We start from the raw sequence: 20,286 nt of genomic DNA on the forward strand, positions 1-20,286 counted from the left end.
GAAGACAAGGTAGGGAGATCTTCAGGGGCTTAGTGTTAGGTTTATTTAAGGGGGGTTTGGGTTAGATTAGGGGTATGTGGGTGGTGGGTTGTAATGTTGTGGGGGGCCTCAGTTTAGGGGTAGATAGGTAGTTTATGGGTGTTAGTGTACTTTAGAGCACAGTAGTTAAGAGCTTTATAAACCGGCGTTAGCCCAGAAAGCTCTTAACTACTGACTTTTTCTGCAGCTGGAGTCTTGTCGTTAGATTTCTAACGCTCACTTCAGCCACGACTCTAAATACCGGCGTTAGAAAGATCCCATTGAAAAGATAGGATACGCAATTGACGTAAGGGGATCTGCGGTATGGAAAAGTTGCGGCTGGAAAGTGAGCGTTAGACCCTTTCCTGACTGACTCTAAATACCAGCGCTAGCCCAAAACCAGCGTTAGGTGCCTCTAACGCTGGTTTTCACGGCTACCGCCAAACTCTAAATCTAGCTGTAAGATTGTAGACAATTTATTAGTGCAGCTTGCATTACAGAGAGAATTAAGTTACACTGCGTAAATATCTGCTATCTAAACGGCAGATTTTAAAAGGATAATACAAAGAAAGGTCTTAAAAAATATATTTTGCAAACTACTAATACTGTGTTATTGCTGCTCATGAACTCCTTTCACATGAGTGAACTGGTCCTTTAAAAATGAACTGACAATTTTCTATTGCTCTGTCTAAGCCCTGAGCTTCGGTTTTACAGACAAATATAACACAATAAAATATACTTATTACCTGAAATTCAACCCAGTGCAATAACTGTGTCTTGACAGCACAAAGCTAGCTACTTAATCTACACAAACAAATTCATAAATACTATTCAGCTTGTATAACAAGCCACTGACAATACCTTAATATCAAAACTGTTACAGTGGACTGTCCCTTTAAGGACTAACAATTTATCATGTAAATTACATATGTATACCCTAACCATAATTTAGGCTGCTTGTATGATTTACCACACAAATTCAACTTCTGTACTGTGTCATGACCTGCATATTAATTTACTTGTAACATAAACTGACCCAAATACTCTTAGATAAACTGTGCACTAACTCCGTGCACAGATCTTACAAATACAATGTTAATCTTTTTTAATTTACCCGAACATGACCAAAGGACCTTAATCATCCGCACATTCACAAATCCTTTAATTATTATAAAAATAACACTACAAAATACCTCCTTACAACGTCTGATTTCCCAGCTAAGAAACAGAAAGAAACATTTTCACAGCGATACACACACACAAGCTAATCTCATCTCGCATACCAGAATTCTTCCTTCTCAGGAAAACATATATTTCATAATGTCCCAAAGACATATAAAAATACAACAAGATTAACCTTCCACCAAATTTAAAATGTATTTGAAAGTGTCAGAATTTGCAGAGAATGGCCATTTCCCCACAAATTAAGAAAAACACATTTCAAACAGGATAAAAAACATCCTCTGTTCTCTTTGATTTTTATTTGTGATCTAAATTCTTCTACACGTGGTAACAGACACAATTATAATATACAAAATTTCCTTTTCATTACTGCAAACAAAGAAAGAGTTTTACAAACGGAGCTGCTGTAACAGTTTTTTTTCTGTTCTCTGATCTGTGCGCGCTCAGTGGCGGGCCCCCCTTCTTGGCCCTCAACATTCTTTAACACAGAGTTTTCTCTTCGACTCTACACAGCAGTGCTTACTGACAGTGTTTTTTTTATGATCCCCCTCCCTTTCTAGAGTGGATGTCTCTCTGCTGTCTCTCTGCTTCTGAAATACTTCTGTTAACCCCTTTGTAGACATTAAAAATGCAATAACATTCTCCTTTTCAAACACACAGTTATTATCAATATTTTACATGCAAATAAGAGCAGCAAAGCTAAAAATGCACAGTCACTTAATATGTTCTAAGCACAGCACAATCATATAGCAATAAAAAGCAAATAAGCAAAGCATCAGATATCAAACATTAGCTCCAGGTGGGTAACAAAAACTCTATTATAGGAATGGATATGGACAATTTCAACACACGTGGAACTCAAACCCACGTATCACAAAGCGATGCCACTTTCAAGTGCATGCCAACTTTTATCTTGCGCGCTTACCAGACAGGACTACAATACCTGTCTTAAACTAGCACAGGACTATTAACCTGTCTAGAGGGATTATTACAAGTGCCCACAGGACTCAGAACCTCAGCACAACCCCCTGCACTCAATTGCAGGAATCCCTTAACCCTTTATCATATATAACACCTATTACAAAATACAACCAACTAAATTTAGGTTCAGATCCACAGCAGGAAAAGCAGAGTAAAAATAAACACTGATCCACTCACCCACAGCGGATCCCACAAGCTGACACCAAGAAACTGTAAGGTGTTGGTTTCATGGGGGGAGTGTCAGGTCAGTCCGAAGCTTCGGGCCCACTGTCTCACCTGGAGCAGATGTAGATTACCTGATAAGGATATCCTTAGAACAGACTCAGACCATGCAGCACAACCCCCTGCACTCTATTGCAGGAATCCCTTAACCCTTTATCATATATAACACCTATTACAAAATACAACCAACTAAATTTAGGTTCAGATCCACAGCAGGAAAAGCAGAGTAAAAATAAACACTGATCCACTCACCCACAGCGGATCCCACAAGCTGACACCAAGAAACTGTAAGGTGTTGGTTTCATGGGGGGAGTGTCAGGTCAGTCCGAAGCTTCGGGCCCACTGTCTCACCTGGAGCAGATGTAGATTACCTGATAAGGATATCCTTAGAACAGACTCAGACCATGCAGCAATGATCCAAAACTATTCTCTTTTATTGAAAGACACACAACATGTGTTATAGACTACAGTAACAGCAGATGGGGTTAATTTAACCTCTTAAGGACATATGACGGAATTTTTCCGTCATAAAACAATTGAGCAAACTGAAAGCTGTGTCCTTAAAGGGTTAATGACATGTTATGGCTGCGTCATTTTACACAGTTATACACAGTGTTATTCTGGAAATTCACTAGCTCATAAACAATATCTATAGTCATAATAAGCAATGCATCTGCGAGAACAACAAGGTCGTTTGAACATCTTATAGAGATAGTACCCTCCCTGGCCTAGTGCCCAGGACATCTACAAGGTTAGCTGGCTCAGCAGAGTAAAATAACAAGCATATATTTCTCACTACAGAATAACCCATTATAATAAAGTTTAATCATTACAAGATGGATGCAAAAGACAAAATGGCACCCAAGAACAAGATGGCGCTACTTACGCTAACAATAATTCCTAACAGGGACAATCACCCGCTTGTTCAATATCTAGCCCCCCAAAAAAACAACAAAACTGAAAACATTAATTGGAATGGTCCAAACTAAAACTTCTTAGAGAAAATAAAAATGAAAGACAAAAACATAAGAAATGCATCAGATATATTTAAAATTAGTGAACTTAATTTCATTGCTGTTTGGTTTCATCTGCTGTAGGTAGAGGGGAGGATCAGTCTGGCTTATAACATTGCTGCAGACAATTATACACAGAATGTTATTCAAAGGGTGACTGTATAATGCTCATATATTCATAATATTTTCAGATGCAGCTTTTTTTGTTTATGAGGTAATATATTCCCTATAAGACACACACATACACACGGATATACCATCCATAAACGCTAACTCACCTGGGTCACCCCTGTTTTACTGATACTCCCCTCACAGTGCGGATCTTCTCGCTGTTGTGACGTCACACGTGTGATCACATAATGTCCGATAGTCTCAGATCATGCATAGATCAGGAAGCAAGCTGTGCCTGCTGTCTGCTAGACTACTAGTCCGGACTCAGTCCTGCTCCAGCTGAGTCGCAGGCTAGAAGGGGTGCCGGTTGTGGGTGGAAGTGGAACACGGGCTGGGTAGGTTGGGTACAGCCGGATGCGAACTGGTCTGGACGTAAAAAAGTTGACACACACTATGAATCCTGTTAGAGCTATGTCCGTTTCTTTAATATATATTACCGGGCAGCTTAGGGAGGGCCATAGGGGGGGGGTGCAGGGACATTTTTACAGGGGCATTGGCCCCTGTAGGCCCTTGTGTAGAACCGTCACTGTGTGTAACCATTTATATTTTTTACTAGTTTTTGTCTCCCCCCCAATACATAGTTTGCTACGCTCTTTAAAGGGACACTAAATGCCATAGGGACATTTATATTGTCTATAGAATTACATATCACCCAAGGTTAAACAGTTTTTTTTTTTTTAAATAACATCTTGTTTGCTGCAACTATTATTAAATAGCCAAACTCCATCCACCACTTTCCTTACTTGGAGGAGCCAATCCGTGTTTGCATCTAAAGAAGACAAGAGTAGCTATAATCATTATGTTAGTGCAAAGTTCATTGTTTTGCAGTTATCTGCTGAATTCAGTTACGGAAATATGTAGCAGGGTAGCCTTGGCACATCCATAGAGTGCACTTCCAGATCTGAGAATTAGCATATACACAATTTTCAGAGCTACATATAAAAACGGAGCAAAATTAGTAATTAAAGTATATTCGCAAAGTTGTTTTTACTATGCAGATATATATATATAGTGCTTCTACAGTCAGTAAACGTACAGAATTTATACTTACTCACAATTATTTCATCTTCAACCACTCCATCTACTTACAAACCATGGGAACAGCCATGGGCACCAAAATGGCACCACAGTACGCAAACCTCTTCATGGCTGACTTAGAACAGAGATTCCTAGCCACTCACCCTCACAAACCCTTCAAATACTTTCGCTACATCGATGATATTTTCATCATATGGACAGAAGGAAAAAACCTTGAACATTTTCATAAATCGTTTAATCTATTTCATGCATCAATCAAGCTTAAAATGAACTTTTCTAGAGACTGTGTCAGCTTCCTGGATACAACAATATCCATCAAAAATGGCAAACTGCACTCATCTGTATACAGGAAACCAACAGATAGATGCAGCTACCTCCACAGCTCCAGCTCCCACCCCAATCACATTAAAAAATCCATAATCTACAGTCAGGCTACAAGATACCACAGAATTTGCTCAGATACCAAGGACCGTAACAAACACCTCATCACACTGTCCCAATCATTCAGAGAAAAAGGTTACAAAACAAGGATTATAAATAAAAAAATTAACTCTGCCCTCAATACTCCACATGAACACTTACTACAATACAGGGAGTAGAACAACATATCACGTATCCCACTAGTAGTCAAATACAACCCTGCTGTGGAAGGGATACGAAAAATCATAAAAGACTTACAGCCACTAGTCTTAACGGATCCCACACAAAAAAATCTTTCCAAAACCTCCAATCATGGCATACAGACAACCACCTAACCTAAAGCAGAAACTGGTACATAGGAAGCTACCCCTGGAGAAAAAGAACACTCAGAATGGAACAAAGTGCTGCTATAAAGCTCTCTGCAAACTGTGTACACACCTTTGTGAAAGCAGCACAGCAAATCACAATAATAAATCTTATAACATTAAAGGGGCATATTCATGTATATCTGCAAATGTGGTATACATGATACATTGCACTGCATGTGAAATGGGATGCTATATTGGAGAAACAAGCCAAAAACTGCACCTTCGAATGAATTTACACAGACACTCAATCAAAAACCACTGTGAAACAAAATACTGCACCCCTGTTGGTCACCATTTCACCCAACCTGACCACTCCATCCAAAACCTCAAAATCAAAATTCTCAGAGGCAACTTCAAAAACACCATGGAAAGAAAAACCTTTGAAATGAAAATGATAATGCACTTCAACCTGTTTAATTCTGCACTAAATGTGTACATTGTATATTCCACATTCTTTATACATAGGCACACAGGTAAGCCTATGTCCACACTTTTGTCTTTTTTTAACTTTTGTATTCCCCCTGTATATACAATTTCACATCTTTATAGATATTAATTCAATGTTGATATATAACTTTATGTCAGTATATGTAAAGCTATATATTTCCCCTGTCTGTTCTCCTACACTGGACACTGTCTGCCTGTTACCTAAGCCCCCCTCATGTTTTTTACGACACCTCCTCCTCTCCCTGCACTGTCTACTTAGCTATTCTGTGTTTTAAGATACAATCTGTAAATTCCATTGAATTGGTCAGTATTGCTTTAGACTTGATAAAGGAAGGAACTCTTCCGAAAGCTTGTCATCTTATAAATGTATAGTTAGTCCAATAAAAAAAGTATCATTGCTCAATGCAATACTGTTGTTATTTTGATATATATATATATATATATATATATATATATATATATATATATATATATATGTGTGTGTGTGTGTGTGTGTGTGTGTGTGTGTGTGTGTTAAATGTCCCTTTAGTTCATTATAAACTAATTTTACATATTTGAATTGTTTGATTAATAGTGGTGGTTTCTTTAAAGAAGTGATGGTTTCTAAGACCCCACTGCAGCTGTTTCTAGGAAGTTTTGTTGTATTTTGCACTGTTGTTTCTGTATTCTCCAAGCAGAGTGTGGACGTCTTTACTCTGTTGGGACGTGCCGCATCATTTCTAGCTTTACTGCCACCTGCATTTCCACAAACAACACAAATCAAGGACAAGAGGGACATTTTGTGCCAGTATTTATTTTTCATTGGCTGTATTTTTGTTCCAGCACTGATAAATGCCAAGCTTGAGATTTCATTCCCAACTTTCAGTTGACTCACTAAGCAATACACCATCATGAAACTCATCTTTCTGACCATTAATTAAGTAATATCACATCTTTCCAATCATTAATTGAATAATGACACCATTAATCCTTTCTCTCTGCTTTGGATCCTGTAACAAACTAAAATAAATTTTAAAAAAATCTGTTGCCTAAAGTGTATTAGTGAAAAGACATCAAATATGTGTTAAGGTTTTTTTCTCTCTCTCAAGTAATATGAAGGAAAGGAAGGAGGGGGAAGTTTTATAGGTAGATGATTTTGTATCAAATATATACTCAGCATTGAACGAAGAATGAGAATATAAGAATTTTAGTTTACATTTTCTTGACAGAAATTAATAATTCACATTGGCATAATTTCACTGCAAGTCGTTGGTTTTAGACTTGTGGGGTTTTTTCCCCTCATATCTAAATTTGTGAAAAATATTAAGATAACTTTGAGATCTTTATTATCAAAATGAATACTGTGATGGTAATGTTTGCATTATGTCTTGTTTTTTCTTTTAAAAAATAAGATTAAAAAAATGTGTTTAGAATATTAAAGGGATATAAAAGTCAAATATGAAATGTGCATTGATGCATTTCAATTTGAAATAAAAGTATTTTTGCAATATGATTTAATCAGCATAAATGCTTTTAGTAAAAGTTATTTAAGCTTTTCTATGGCATATGCACATATCCTGTGAGGACTGTGCACCAGTATTCAAACACCATGCCTGCTCAGCCACTACTGACCCTCTGAGCAGGCATGTGTTTGAATACTAGTGCACAGGCCTTCACAGGATATGTGTGTATGCCACTGAAAAACAGTAATGACTTTTACTGGAAGCATTTTTGCTAATGAATGCATATTGCAAAAATGCTTCCATTTTAAATTGAAAAGCACCAATGCACATTTCTTTTTAAAGCTTTCTATCCCTTTAAATGATAGATAGTTTCAAGTTATGCGATTAAACTAGCAAGATTTCCAGGGCTGGATGCATCAAAAGACGAGGTTTTATTTTTTTGTATTTTTTATTTGTACCCGGAAAACAGATCTAAGCTAAAAACGTCTCCAGTACTTTGAATGAAAGTGCTATTGGTGTAAGTGTGCATGCAACATATGCAGAGCTGATACTAGAGTAATTAACAGGAGAAGTGTACATTTGGAAGGCAGTGAGAAGCACTGGAGGCAGTGATTTCAGACAAGGCACAGAAGAAGCAATTTCTATCTTATATATGTATGTGTGTGTGTGTATGTGTGTGTATATGTGTATATATGTGTGTATGTATATGTGTGTGTGTGTGTGTGTGTGTGTGTATGTATATGTGTGTGTGTATTTAAAAATAAGTAGAGAACAAAAGTATTTCTAGAAACAAAAATTAAATTTGGATAGTTTTAGCTCGATTATTGATATTACAAGTCCATGGTAAAGAAGAATTACCAGAGAAAGTTTAGAGTGGCTGACACCCCTTTAGTGCACCCTATACTTGCAATAGATATTGCAACAGTTATGTGTTGTGCTTGAGCGCAACTTGAAACCTGAAGTAAACAAAAGTATTACAGTACACATGTAAAACTTTTAAGGTAAAATTATTTATATATACTGTGTGTGTATATATATATATATATATATATATATAAAACTTTCTTTGGTAATTCTTCTTTACCATGGGCTTGTTATATCAATAATCAAGCTAATCCTAATGCAGAAAGCTTTCCACTTGTAATCTAGGCCTATATATAATTTATCAAAATAGGTCATCTTTCTCAAAATAATTTAAAAGCAGATTGTCCCCAGAAGTCACAGTAAACTACAATATACAGTAGATAACTGGTTGATTTACATATGTTAGTTTTTGAAAATGTAGTTAAAAAAAGTTATGTTTTTTTTAATTTTGCATTTCACACTCTTGCTGGAATAACTCATCATTTCTCATAGAAGCAAGCATTAATCTTGATAAAGTTTATCTTGATACAAGTGTATATCTGATTGTCCTTGCTCTTATATTAATTCTGTTGGAAGACAGCTATTTCTTTCTGTTTCACTATTTTTCCCCACTTAAAATGTTCTCTCTGCTTATGTCCAACCTATTTTATAATAGAAAACAGTAGCAGCTATTGATAGTCAAATATTATGTCACATTCATTAAAGGGACAAAAAAGTTGTTTTTTTCTCAATTGTATGTAAATTTCTTTTGGTTTTAAAACTGATGTTTTTATGCACTAGCAGTCAGTGAGCAATTGGTTCATAAAGGGACAAGTAAACTGTAACATTTTCTCTCCTGTTATGTGTTCCCAATTGTTAATTTAATGCACTACTGTCGGTAAAAATAACACGTAACCCTCTACATTTATTTTGTTATTTGAAATAACTGATTTTCTTCTTGAAACCTCCACCTATACTAAAAATATCAATACTGCAGCAATGGCTTAAAAAAATAGGTAAACAAGAAACATCAGAAGAAATCATCCTCTCAGAGGGGGGAGAGTCCCGCCCTTTTTCTATCACATGTAGAATATATATATTGTAGAGTTTACTATCTTCTTTAAAATTCATAATAATGATGTTTATTTCAACTTTTTTGTAATACAAAAAAAATCCACATTTTGGTATATTTAAATGTTAAAAGTAATGAATAATTAAAAATAAATAAAACACACAGTCCACCCATTGGAAATTAGCACATGATTTTCTTCTTCCTTTTTTTTTTTATCTAAAGTTATATTCTGCATTTGACTGCTTCTATAGCTTACTGAAGTGCAAGTGTAGCATCAAATGTTATCTATCACAACAATTTGTTAGAACAAATATCAAGCATATTAATTCTGCCATTTCATTGTTATGATTCATTCATTCAGCACAGTATCTTGAATATGTCACCAACTTTGATAGTATTAGATGATTTTGAGGGAAAAACAAGAATTATTTTACTCAAGTTGATGGGACATTAAAATATTTATTTTTTTCTTTTTATGTGCCAGTCATGCGTATACATTTTCTAGGGGTTTGGTAAAATGCTTATATCATTGTTGTGACTGTCTTTCCTTATTTACAGACATTAGAAGAAGAATTATTTGGAAATAATGAAGAGAGTTCAGCATTTAAAGAGTTCTTGTCTTTACTTGGAGACACTGTTTTACTTCAGGACTTCAAAGGGTGGGTTAGAATTAATTTACTGTTAAACATTTAAAGGGTTTCTCTTGTAAACTAAATGTGTTATATTATTTTTATTTAATGCATGCAGTAATTTAAATTAATCTAGTGCTGTCATCTAGTCTCTAGATTTTATCTTTACTATAATTCAATTTTGTACAGAATTTAAAGGAAATTTAAACTCCAATTTGTTAATCCTCAGTGGCTGCAGCTTTAAGAGAGTGACACTTGAATTAATTGCATATTTGATACCTAAAATACAAGCTAAATAGACAAGTGAAAAGGGGAAAATTAAATGTTTAAAATGTGCTTAAAGGGACAGTCTACACCAGAATTTGTATTGTTTTAAAAGATAGATAATCCCTTTATTACCCATTTCCCAGTTTTGCATAACTAACACATTTATAATAATATACTTTTAACCTCTGTGATTATCTTGTATCTAAGCCTCTGCAAACTGCCCCTTTTTTCAGTTCTTTTGACAGACTTGCAGTCTAGCCAATCAGTGCCTGCTCCCAGATAACTTCTCGTGCACGAGCACAGTGTTATCTATATGAAATACGTGAACTAACACCCTCTAGTGGTGAAAAACTGTTAAAATGCAATCTGAAAGAGGTGGGCTTCAAGGTCTAAGAAATTAGCATATGAACCTCCTAGGTTAAGCTTTCATCTAAGAATACCAAGAGAACAAAGCAAAATTGGTGATAAAAGTAAATTGGAAAATTGTTTAAAATTACATGCTCTATCTGAATCATGAAAGTTTATTTTGGCCTAGACTGTCCCTTTAAAAGAAAGATAAGTATCTGCACTGCTTTTTGTTTTGTCTGAAGAGTCAAAATTCTTGGAATACATTTAATAATTGGTTTAGTAATGTGGTAGAAATGAAAATGTGTCTGAGCTTTTGAGATTTTTTCTTTAGTTAGCAGTTCAGATTTTAGACCTTTTTGTAGTTTTATACATTTAACTATATTAAAGGAATATGAAACTCAAATGTTTTCTTTCATGATTCAGATAGAGCATGCAATTTTAAGCAACTTTCTTATTTACTCCTATTAACAATTGTTCTTTGTTCTCTTGGTATCTTTATTTGAAAAAGCAGAAATGTAAGCTTAGGAGCCGGCCCATTTTCGTTTCAGCACCTGGGTAATGCTTGTTGATTTGGTTGTTAAATGAAGGATACCAGGAGAACGATGAAAAATTGATAATAGGAGTAAAAAAAAGTTGCTTAAAGGGACAGTCAGCACCAAAATTGTTATTGTTTAAAAAGTTAGATAACGCCTTTACTACCCATTCCCCAGCTTTGCACAACCAACATTGTTATATTAATATTTTTTATAAAATGTAAACTTCTAAATTTCTGCCTGTTTCTAAACCACTAAGGACAGCCTCTTATATGCTTTTTTTATTCACTTTTCAAAACAGGAGACTGCTAGTTCATGTGGGCCATATAGATAACATTGTGTTCACGCCCGTTGGTTGTGCACAACACAGCTAAAATACAAGTCAATAGATAATAAATAGCCATGTGATCAGGGCTGTCAGAAGAGGCTTAGATATAAGGTAATCGTAGAGGTAAAATATGTATTAATATAACCGTGTTGGCTGTGCAAAACTGGGGAATGGATAATAAAGGGATTTTCTATCTTTTTAAACTATGACAATTTTGGAGTTGACTGCCCCTTTAAAATTGAATGCTTAATCATGAAAGAAAAAAATGTGGGTTTCATATCCCTTTAATTGGTAGAAACCAGCTAAGCTAAAAGTTATAATTGTAGAAATCAATCATTTTTATTAAAAGACAAAATGATATACGTACAATATAATATGGAGACTAAATTGTATTTATTTTTTCTTTAAAGTGAAATGTTAAGAACACATTGTTTTTCCATCAATTTATTAGTAAAAAAAACCAACAAAGAGAATGACATTGTTCTGAATAAAGCTAATAAATGACTTAAAGGGACAGTGAAGTCCAAAAAAAAACTTTCATGATTTAAATAGGGAATGTAATTTTAAACAACTTTCCAATTTACTTTTATCACCAATTTTGCTTTATTCTCTTGGTATTCATAGTTGAAAGCTAAACCTAGGAGGTTCATATGCTAATTTCTTAGACCTTGAAGACTGCCTCTAATCTGAATGCATTTGACCACTAGAGGGCATTAGTTAATGTGTTTCATATAGATAACATTGAGCTCATGCACGTGAAGTTACCCTGGCATGAGCACTGATTGGCTAAAAAGCAAGTCTGTCAAAAGAACTGAAATAAGGGGGCAGTTTGCAGAAGCATAGATACAAGGTTATCACAGAGGTAAAAAGTGTATTTCTATAACAGTGTTGGTTAAGCAAAACTGGGGAATGGGTAATAAAGGGATTATCTTTCTTTTTAAACAACAAAAATACTGGTGTTGACTGTCCCTTTAATTCACATATGAATACTACTATTTTTTATAGTTTCAGAATAAATAAAAGGGGATTTTCTTTCCCCTGAAAAAAACACGAGGTAAAAGTTGTTTTTATATTTAATTTGAAAATATACAACTGTACCATTTGTGTTTTTCCTGCTTAGGGTCATTAGCTGGTAGGTACTCTCTGCTAATGCTCATTGGCTGGAAAGTGCTCTCTGCTAATGCTCATTGACTGGTAGGTACTCTCTGCTAATGTTCATTGGCTGGTAGGTACTCTTTGCTAATGCTCATTGGCTGGTAGGTACTCTCTGCTAATGCTCATTGGCTGATAGATACTCCCTGCTAATGCTCATTGGCTGGTAGGTACTCTCTGCTAATGCTCATTGGCTTGTAGGTACTCTCTGCTAATGCTCATTGGCTGGTAGATACTCTCTGCTAATGCTCATTGGCTCGTAGGTACTCTCTGCTAATGCTCATTGGTTAGTAGGTACTCTCTGCTAATGCTCATTGGCTGATAGGTACTCTCTGCTAATGCTCATTGGCTGATAGGTACTCTCTGCTAATGCTCATTGGCTGGTAGGTTCTCTCTGCTAATGCTCATTGGCTGGTAGGTACTCTCTGCTAATGCTCATTGGCTGGTAGGTACCCTCTGCTAATGCTCATTGGCTGGTAGGTACTATCTGCTAATGCTCATTGGCTGATATGTGCTTCCTGGTAAGGCTCATTTGGCTGAACATAAATATTTGAACAATTCATCTAATGGGGCTTAGCAGGAAGCACTTATCAGCCAATGAGCCTTAATATGAAGCAAACAACTGATACATCTATATCAAGTTTAGGTTACATTTTAACAGCTTTTACCTCACTTTTTTCACACAGTCGTACCTCACAAATATTGCTGGTTTGGTTCCAGACCACCGCAATAAAGTGACTATAGCATTAAATTGAGTCACACAAATGTTTTTGTTTTCCAGTGCATATAAACATTATATTTACACTATACTGCAATCTATTAAGTGTGCAATAGCATTATCTAAAAACAAAAAAACAATGTAAATACTGTACCTGAATTAAAAAAATACTTAATTGCTAAAAATGCTAACCATCAGCCTTCAGTGAGTCATAATCTCTTTGCTTGTGGTATGTGTACAAATGTATATATAATTTGTGGTGCATCTGTTTTCTTTTATTAAGATTTAGATGAAGTGGTAGTTATTTTTACAGAAGTGCCCTGTATATAAAACACTGTACATTATATACAGTCATTAGTATAATATTTTGGGTAAAAAAATTGTTTTGTGATGATAAAATATTGTCTTCATCAGAAATTGTTTTAGTCCATTCTCAGTGACAATTTTCAAAGTTCTTTACTCAGATACATCATATTGACTACGTGACTCATTTTCAGAGTATGATCCAATATTTCTTTATAGCTGATTGGACTAAAGTGGATGCTGTGATTAGTACTATCAATTTAAAGTGCAAAGTTCCAGATATTGATATTTTTTTAGCATTAATGTCTCTCTAATTTAAAACCATACAGTTTTTCTACATTGTTTATTTCTAAAAGCTTAACAGTCTTTTATGATATAAAATGATATAAAATAAAAACTGGGTAAAACAGATGTATTTGTCTGTCTAATATGTTTTCTTTACTTCTTTACACTAGTAAAAGTGACAGTAAAGCCAAAATGAGACTTTCATCACTCAGACACGTCATGCAATTTTAAACAACTTTGTAATTTTCTTCTGTTAAAAAAAATTGCTTTGTTCTCTTGGTATCTTCTGTTGAAAAATAGGATCAGGAGCAGCAATGCACTACTGGGAGTTAGTGGAACACACTGGGTGAGTCAATCAAAAGAGGCATATAGGTGCAGCCACTAATCACCAGCTACTTCCTAGTAGTGCATTTCTGCTCCTGAGCCTACCTGGCAATTCTTTTCAACATGGATACACGCAGAACAAAGCAAATTGTATAATAAAAGTAAAAGGGAAAGTTGCTTAAAATTTAAATTTACACCTAAATATATATATAATAATATAACTAATACTCATTTTCTTGTGGTTTTGAAATCAATGTTACATGTTGCCTACTAGTGTTATTATTTTAAATAATTTAATGTTGTTTTTATGATCTGGAAAGTGCAGATGCACAGTGAGCATTTTCTATTACTGTACATCAGTCCATGCTTACTATTTATCTATTATTCAGGTTTCGTGGTGGGCTAGATGTAGCACACGGACAGACTGGTACAGAAACAATTTACTCTGTCTTCAGAGAAAAGGAAATCATGTTCCATGTATCCACCAAATTACCATTTACTGAAGGAGATAACCAGCAGGTAACATGCATGTCATAAGGGACGGTCAATTCAAAAATAAACTTTTGTGATTCAGATAGGTCATGCAATTTTATCATCAAATTTGCTTTGTTCTTTTGGTATTGTTTGTTGAAAGCTAAACCTAGGTAGGCTTGTATGCTAAAAGTGCATTTTGAAAGTTTTTCACAGCTAGACAGTGCTAGTTCATGTGTGCCATATAGATAGCATTCTGTTCTCTCCCGTTGAGTTATTATATGTCAGCACTAATTGCCTAAAATGCAAGTCTGTCAAAAACACAGAGATAAGGGGGCAGTCTGCAAAGGCTTAGCTACAAGGTAATCACAGAGCTTAAGTGTCTTAATATAACAGTGGTGGTTATGCAAAACTGTGAAATTGGTAATAAAGGAATTATCTATCTTTTTAAACTATATATATATATATATATATATTTTTTTTTTTTTAAAGTTGACTGCCCCTTTAAGTGAGTATACATATAGTAGTTTTGAATTCCAAATTTATTTAAAGTGAATGTAAAGTCAATCAAAGTGCTTTACATAAATCGATAGATGTCACAAAATAAGGCTAACTTTCATTCATCAATTTCGCTCTCAAATGCTTGATTAGGTTTTCTAATAAATTATAATCAATGTATTCTTACTGCCGTTCCTCCACCCGAATTATTGTACATTTTCGTCATCGACGACGATTAAAGCATTCTGCAATTAAGGCTGCCACCCCGGGGGATTCAGCACCTTTTCCAAATACGCCCACTGTATAATAAGCGCATGCGGCAATGAATCTTACTGAATTTTACTAATGTTGAGTGTATATGCGCGTCCATGAGACGCGCATGCTCTGTTTCAATCTTCTTCGATCAAGGGCAGAAAGTAAGTTGTCAGACAGCTGATTTCATACAACTGCACTCTTTGATCCAATAGTACACAATGATTTTACTAACTTCATACTATGTTTCAATGATCAGAGAGCAGAGTAAAGCTTATGCCAAAATCAATGTACTATTTGGGAGCGTGCTTCAGAGCTATGTATAGAGCGGGTGGGTCCGCTCTATACGTCAGACATAGAAAAACCAGGAAGTATCTCTTGGGAGGAGTTTGCGAAGACACAGTAAAGAAATTATAAGTTATCTAAAATAAAATCGGATTGTTTAAAAAAAAAACTTAGCGACTACGTTTAGGGAGATAATATCTATGTATAGCAGCAAAACACATGGAGACCGGCAATGGGCAATCCCCTTTCTGGGACCCGGTGCAAAGTGGACAAGCTGGCGACCTCCAGCCCACAAAATACGATTCCAATTCCAATATTCCACAGCACCAAGTAATTTTATAAATCTTCTTTTATTGTTTTACAGCATATAAAAACATAGACAGTGTGGATATGCGACGTTTCGGGACTTCAGTCCCTTAATCATGCATACATAGTGATACACCTGTGTCTTATTTAAAGGGATAACCAGCCAATCATAGTGAAGTTCAAAAAATGCCTTGCAAGGTATATAACCCTTTCATAGCTAGCTCTTTTCAGCTGGAATATACTGTGGTTCCTTCTTTGCCGCTTGATAAAAAAGGGGATGACGATCCAGATGACGCCTCCGATGTAGTACCGCCCCCTTCTCTACGTCTCTGTTGTTGATTGGCAAAGCGGCCCTGACATCGTCGTGATGCTGTGGGGAATCCTCTCTGTGAATCGAAGTACCCCGATTTCCACTTGTATATTCTGCCTTTGATGTAATCATCTTCGTCTCTGACAAACTTTAACCTTTTGCGCTCCTGGATTTCCTTTTTTAGGTTTGTAATCTTTTCATCTGTTTTTTTCAAAAACTCATCCAGCGTTTCAGTGGTTAATAATTTAATCAATTCACTCTTACATACTTACGGCTAGATTTAGAGTTCGGCGGTAAAAGGGCTGTTAACGCTCCGCGGGTTTTTTTCTGGCCGCACCATAAATTTAACTCTGGTATCGAGAGTTCAAACAAATGCTGCGTTAGGCTCCAAAAAAGGAGCGTAGAGCATTTTTACCGCAAATGCAACTCTCGATACCAGAGTTGCTTACGGACGCGGCCGGCATCAAAAACGTGCTCGTGCACGATTCTCCCATAGGAAACAATGGGGCTGTTTGAGCTGAAAAAAAACCTAACACCTGCAAAAAAGCAGCGTTCAGCTCCTAACGCAGCCCCATTGTTTCCTATGGGGAAACACCTCCTAAGTCTGCACCTAACACCCTAACATGTACCCCGAGTCTAAACACCCCTAACCTTACACTTATTAACCCCTAATCTGCCGCCCCCGCTATCGCTGACCCCTGCATTACACTTTTAACCCCTAATCTGCCGCTCCGTAAACCACCTACGTTATCCCTATGTACCCCTAATCTGCTGCCCTAACATCGCCGACCCCTATGTTATATTTATTAACCCCTAATCTGCCCCCCACAACGTCGCCGACACCTACCTACACTTATTAACCCCTAATCTGCCGAGCGGACCTGAGCGCTACTATAATAAAGTTATTAACCCCTAATCCGCCTCACTAACCCTATCATAAATAGTATTAACCCCTAATCTGCCCTCCCTAACATCGCCGACACCTACCTTCAATTATTAACCCCTAATCTTCCGACCGGAGCTCACCGCTATTCTAATAAATGTATTAACCCCTAAAGCTAAGTCTAACCCTAACACTAACACCCCCCTAAGTTAAATATAATTTTTATCTAACGAAATAAATTAACTCTTATTAAATAAATAATTCCTATTTAAAGCTAAATACTTACCTGTAAAATACATCCTAATATAGCTACAATATAAATTATAATTATATTATAGCTATTTTAGGATTAATATTTATTTTACAGGCAACTTTGTAATTATTTTAACCAGGTACAATAGCTATTAAATAGTTAAGAACTATTTAATAGTTACCTAGTTAAAATAATTACAAATTTACCTGTAAAATAAATCCTAACCTAAGATATAATTAAACCTAACACTACCCTATCAATAAAATAATTAAATAAACTACCTACAATTACCTACAATTAACCTAACACTACACTATCAATAAATTAATTAAACACAATTGCTACAAATAAATAACATTAAATAAACTATCTAAAGTACAAAAAATAAAAAAGAACTAAGTTACAGAAAATAATAAAATATTTACAAACATAAGAAAAATATTACAACAATTTTAAACTAATTACACCTACTCTAAGCCCCCTAATAAAATAACAAAGCCCCCCAAAATAAAAAATTCCCTACCCTATTCTAAAATACAAATATTACAAGCTCTTTTACCTTACCAGCCCTGAACAGGGCCCTTTGCGGGGCATGCCCCAAGAATTTCAGCTCTTTTGCCTGTAAAAAAAAAACATACTATACCCCCCCCCCAACATTACAACCCACCACCCACATACCCCTAATCTAACCCAAACCCCCCTTAAATAAACCTAACACTACCCCCCTGATGATCTTCCTACCTTGTCTTCACCATGCCAGGTTCACCGATCCGTCCTGGCTCCAAGATCTTCATCCAACCCAAGCGGGGGCTAGACATCCACTGAAGAAGTCCAGAAGAGGGTCCAAAGTCTTCCTCCTATCCGGCAAGAAGAGGACATCCGGACCGGCAAACATCTTCTCCAAGCGGCATCTTCTATCTTCTTCCATCCGATGACGACCGGCTCCATCTTGAAGACCTCCAGCGCGGATCCATCCTCTTCTTCCGACGACTAGACGACGAATGACGGTTCCTTTAAGGGACGTCATCCAAGATGGCGTCCCTCGAATTCCGATTGGCTGATAGGATTCTATCAGCCAATCGGAATTAAGGTAGGAATTTTCTGATTGGCTGATGGAATCAGCCAATCAGAATATAGTTCAATCCGATTGGCTGATCCAATCAGCCAATCAGATTGAGCTCGCATTCTATTGGCTGATCGGAACAGCCAATAGAATGCGAGCTCAATCTGATTGGCTGATTGGATCAGCCAATCGGATTGAACTTGATTCTGATTGGCTGATTCCATCAGCCAATCAGAAAATTCCTACCTTAATTCCGATTGGCTGATAGAATCCTATCAGCCAATCGGAATTCGAGGGACGCCATCTTGGATGACGTCCCTTAAAGGAACCGTCATTCGTCGTCTAGTCGTCGGAAGAAGAGGATGGATCCGCGCTGGAGGTCTTCAAGATGGAGCCGGTCGTCATCGGATGGAAGAAGATAGAAGATGCCGCTTGGAGAAGATGTTTGCCGGTCCGGATGTCCTCTTCTTGCCGGATAGGAGGAAGACTTTGGACCCTCTTCTGGACTTCTTCAGTGGATGTCTAGCCCCCGCTTGGCTTGGATGAAGATCTTGGAGCCAGGACGGATCGGTGAACCTGGCATGGTGAAGACAAGGTAGGAAGATCATCAGGGGGGTAGTGTTAGGTTTATTTAAGGGGGGTTTGGGTTAGATTAGGGGTATGTGGGTGGTGGGTTGTAATGTTGGGGGGGGGGTATAGTATGTTTTTTTTTTACAGGCAAAAGAGCTGAAATTCTTGGGGCATGCCCCGCAAAGGGCCCTGTTCAGGGCTGGTAAGGTAAAAGAGCTTGTAATATTTGTATTTTAGAATAGGGTAGGGAATTTTTTATTTTGGGGGGCTTTGTTATTTTATTAGGGGGCTTAGAGTAGGTGTAATTAGTTTAAAATTGTTGTAATATTTTTCTTATGTTTGTAAATATTTTATTATTTTCTGTAACTTAGTTCTTTTTTATTTTTTGTACTTTAGATAGTTTATTTAATTTTATTTATTTGTAGCAATTGTGTTTAATTAATTTATTGATAGTGTAGTGTTAGGTTAATTGTAGGTAATTGTAGGTAGTTTATTTAATTATTTTATTGATAGGGTAGTGTTAGGTTTAATTATATCTTAGGTTAGGATTTATTTTACAGGTAAATTTGTAATTATTTTAACTAGGTAACTATTAAATAGTTCTTAACTATTTAATAGCTATTGTACCTGGTTAAAATAATTACAAAGTTGCCTGTAAAATAAATATTAATCCTAAAATAGCTATAATATAATTATAATTTATATTGTAGCTATATTAGGATGTATTTTACAGGTAAGTATTTAGCTTTAAATAGGAATTATTTATTTAATAAGAGTTAATTTATTTCGTTAGATAAAAATTATATTTAACTTAGGGGGGTGTTAGTGTTAGGGTTAGACTTAGCTTTAGGGGTTAATACATTTATTAGAATAGCGGTGAGCTCCGGTCGGCAGATTAGGGGTTAATAATTGAAGGTAGGTGTCGGCGATGTTAGGGAGGGCAGATTAGGGGTTAATACTATTTATGATAGGGTTAGTGAGGCGGATTAGGGGTTAATAACTTTATTATAGTAGCGCTCGGGTCCGCTCGGCAGATTAGGGGTTAATAAGTGTAGGTAGGTGTCGGCGACGTTGTGGGGGGCAGATTAGGGGTTAATAAATATAACATAGGGGTCGGCGATGTTAGGGGCAGAAGATTAGGGGTACATAGGGATAACGTAGGTGGCGGCGATTTGCGGTCGGAAGATTAGGGGTTAATTATTTTAAGTAGCTTGCGGCGACGTTGTGGGGGGCAAGTTAGGGGTTAATAGATATAATACAGGGGTCGGCGGTGTTAGGGGCAGCAGATTAG

The 20,286-nt window shown here is 36.2% G+C and overlaps 1 protein-coding gene across 3 annotated transcripts in view; it reads left to right on the forward strand.

The window, feature by feature from the left end:
* The window catches only part of RAP1GAP2 (RAP1 GTPase activating protein 2), a 695,842-nt gene that overhangs the window by 537,189 nt on the left and 138,367 nt on the right, over nt 1-20,286 (forward strand). For all 3 annotated transcript variants that reach the window (XM_053706286.1, XM_053706284.1, XM_053706285.1), the window contains 2 exons: nt 9,776-9,876; nt 14,494-14,623. In XM_053706286.1, the coding sequence (XP_053562261.1) occupies nt 9,776-9,876; nt 14,494-14,623 (231 nt within the window). The remainder of the gene's footprint in view (nt 1-9,775; nt 9,877-14,493; nt 14,624-20,286) is intronic.

This window comes from Bombina bombina, chromosome 3 (genome assembly GCF_027579735.1).
Source record: "Bombina bombina isolate aBomBom1 chromosome 3, aBomBom1.pri, whole genome shotgun sequence".
In the NCBI taxonomy this organism is placed as follows: domain Eukaryota; kingdom Metazoa; phylum Chordata; class Amphibia; order Anura; family Bombinatoridae; genus Bombina; species Bombina bombina.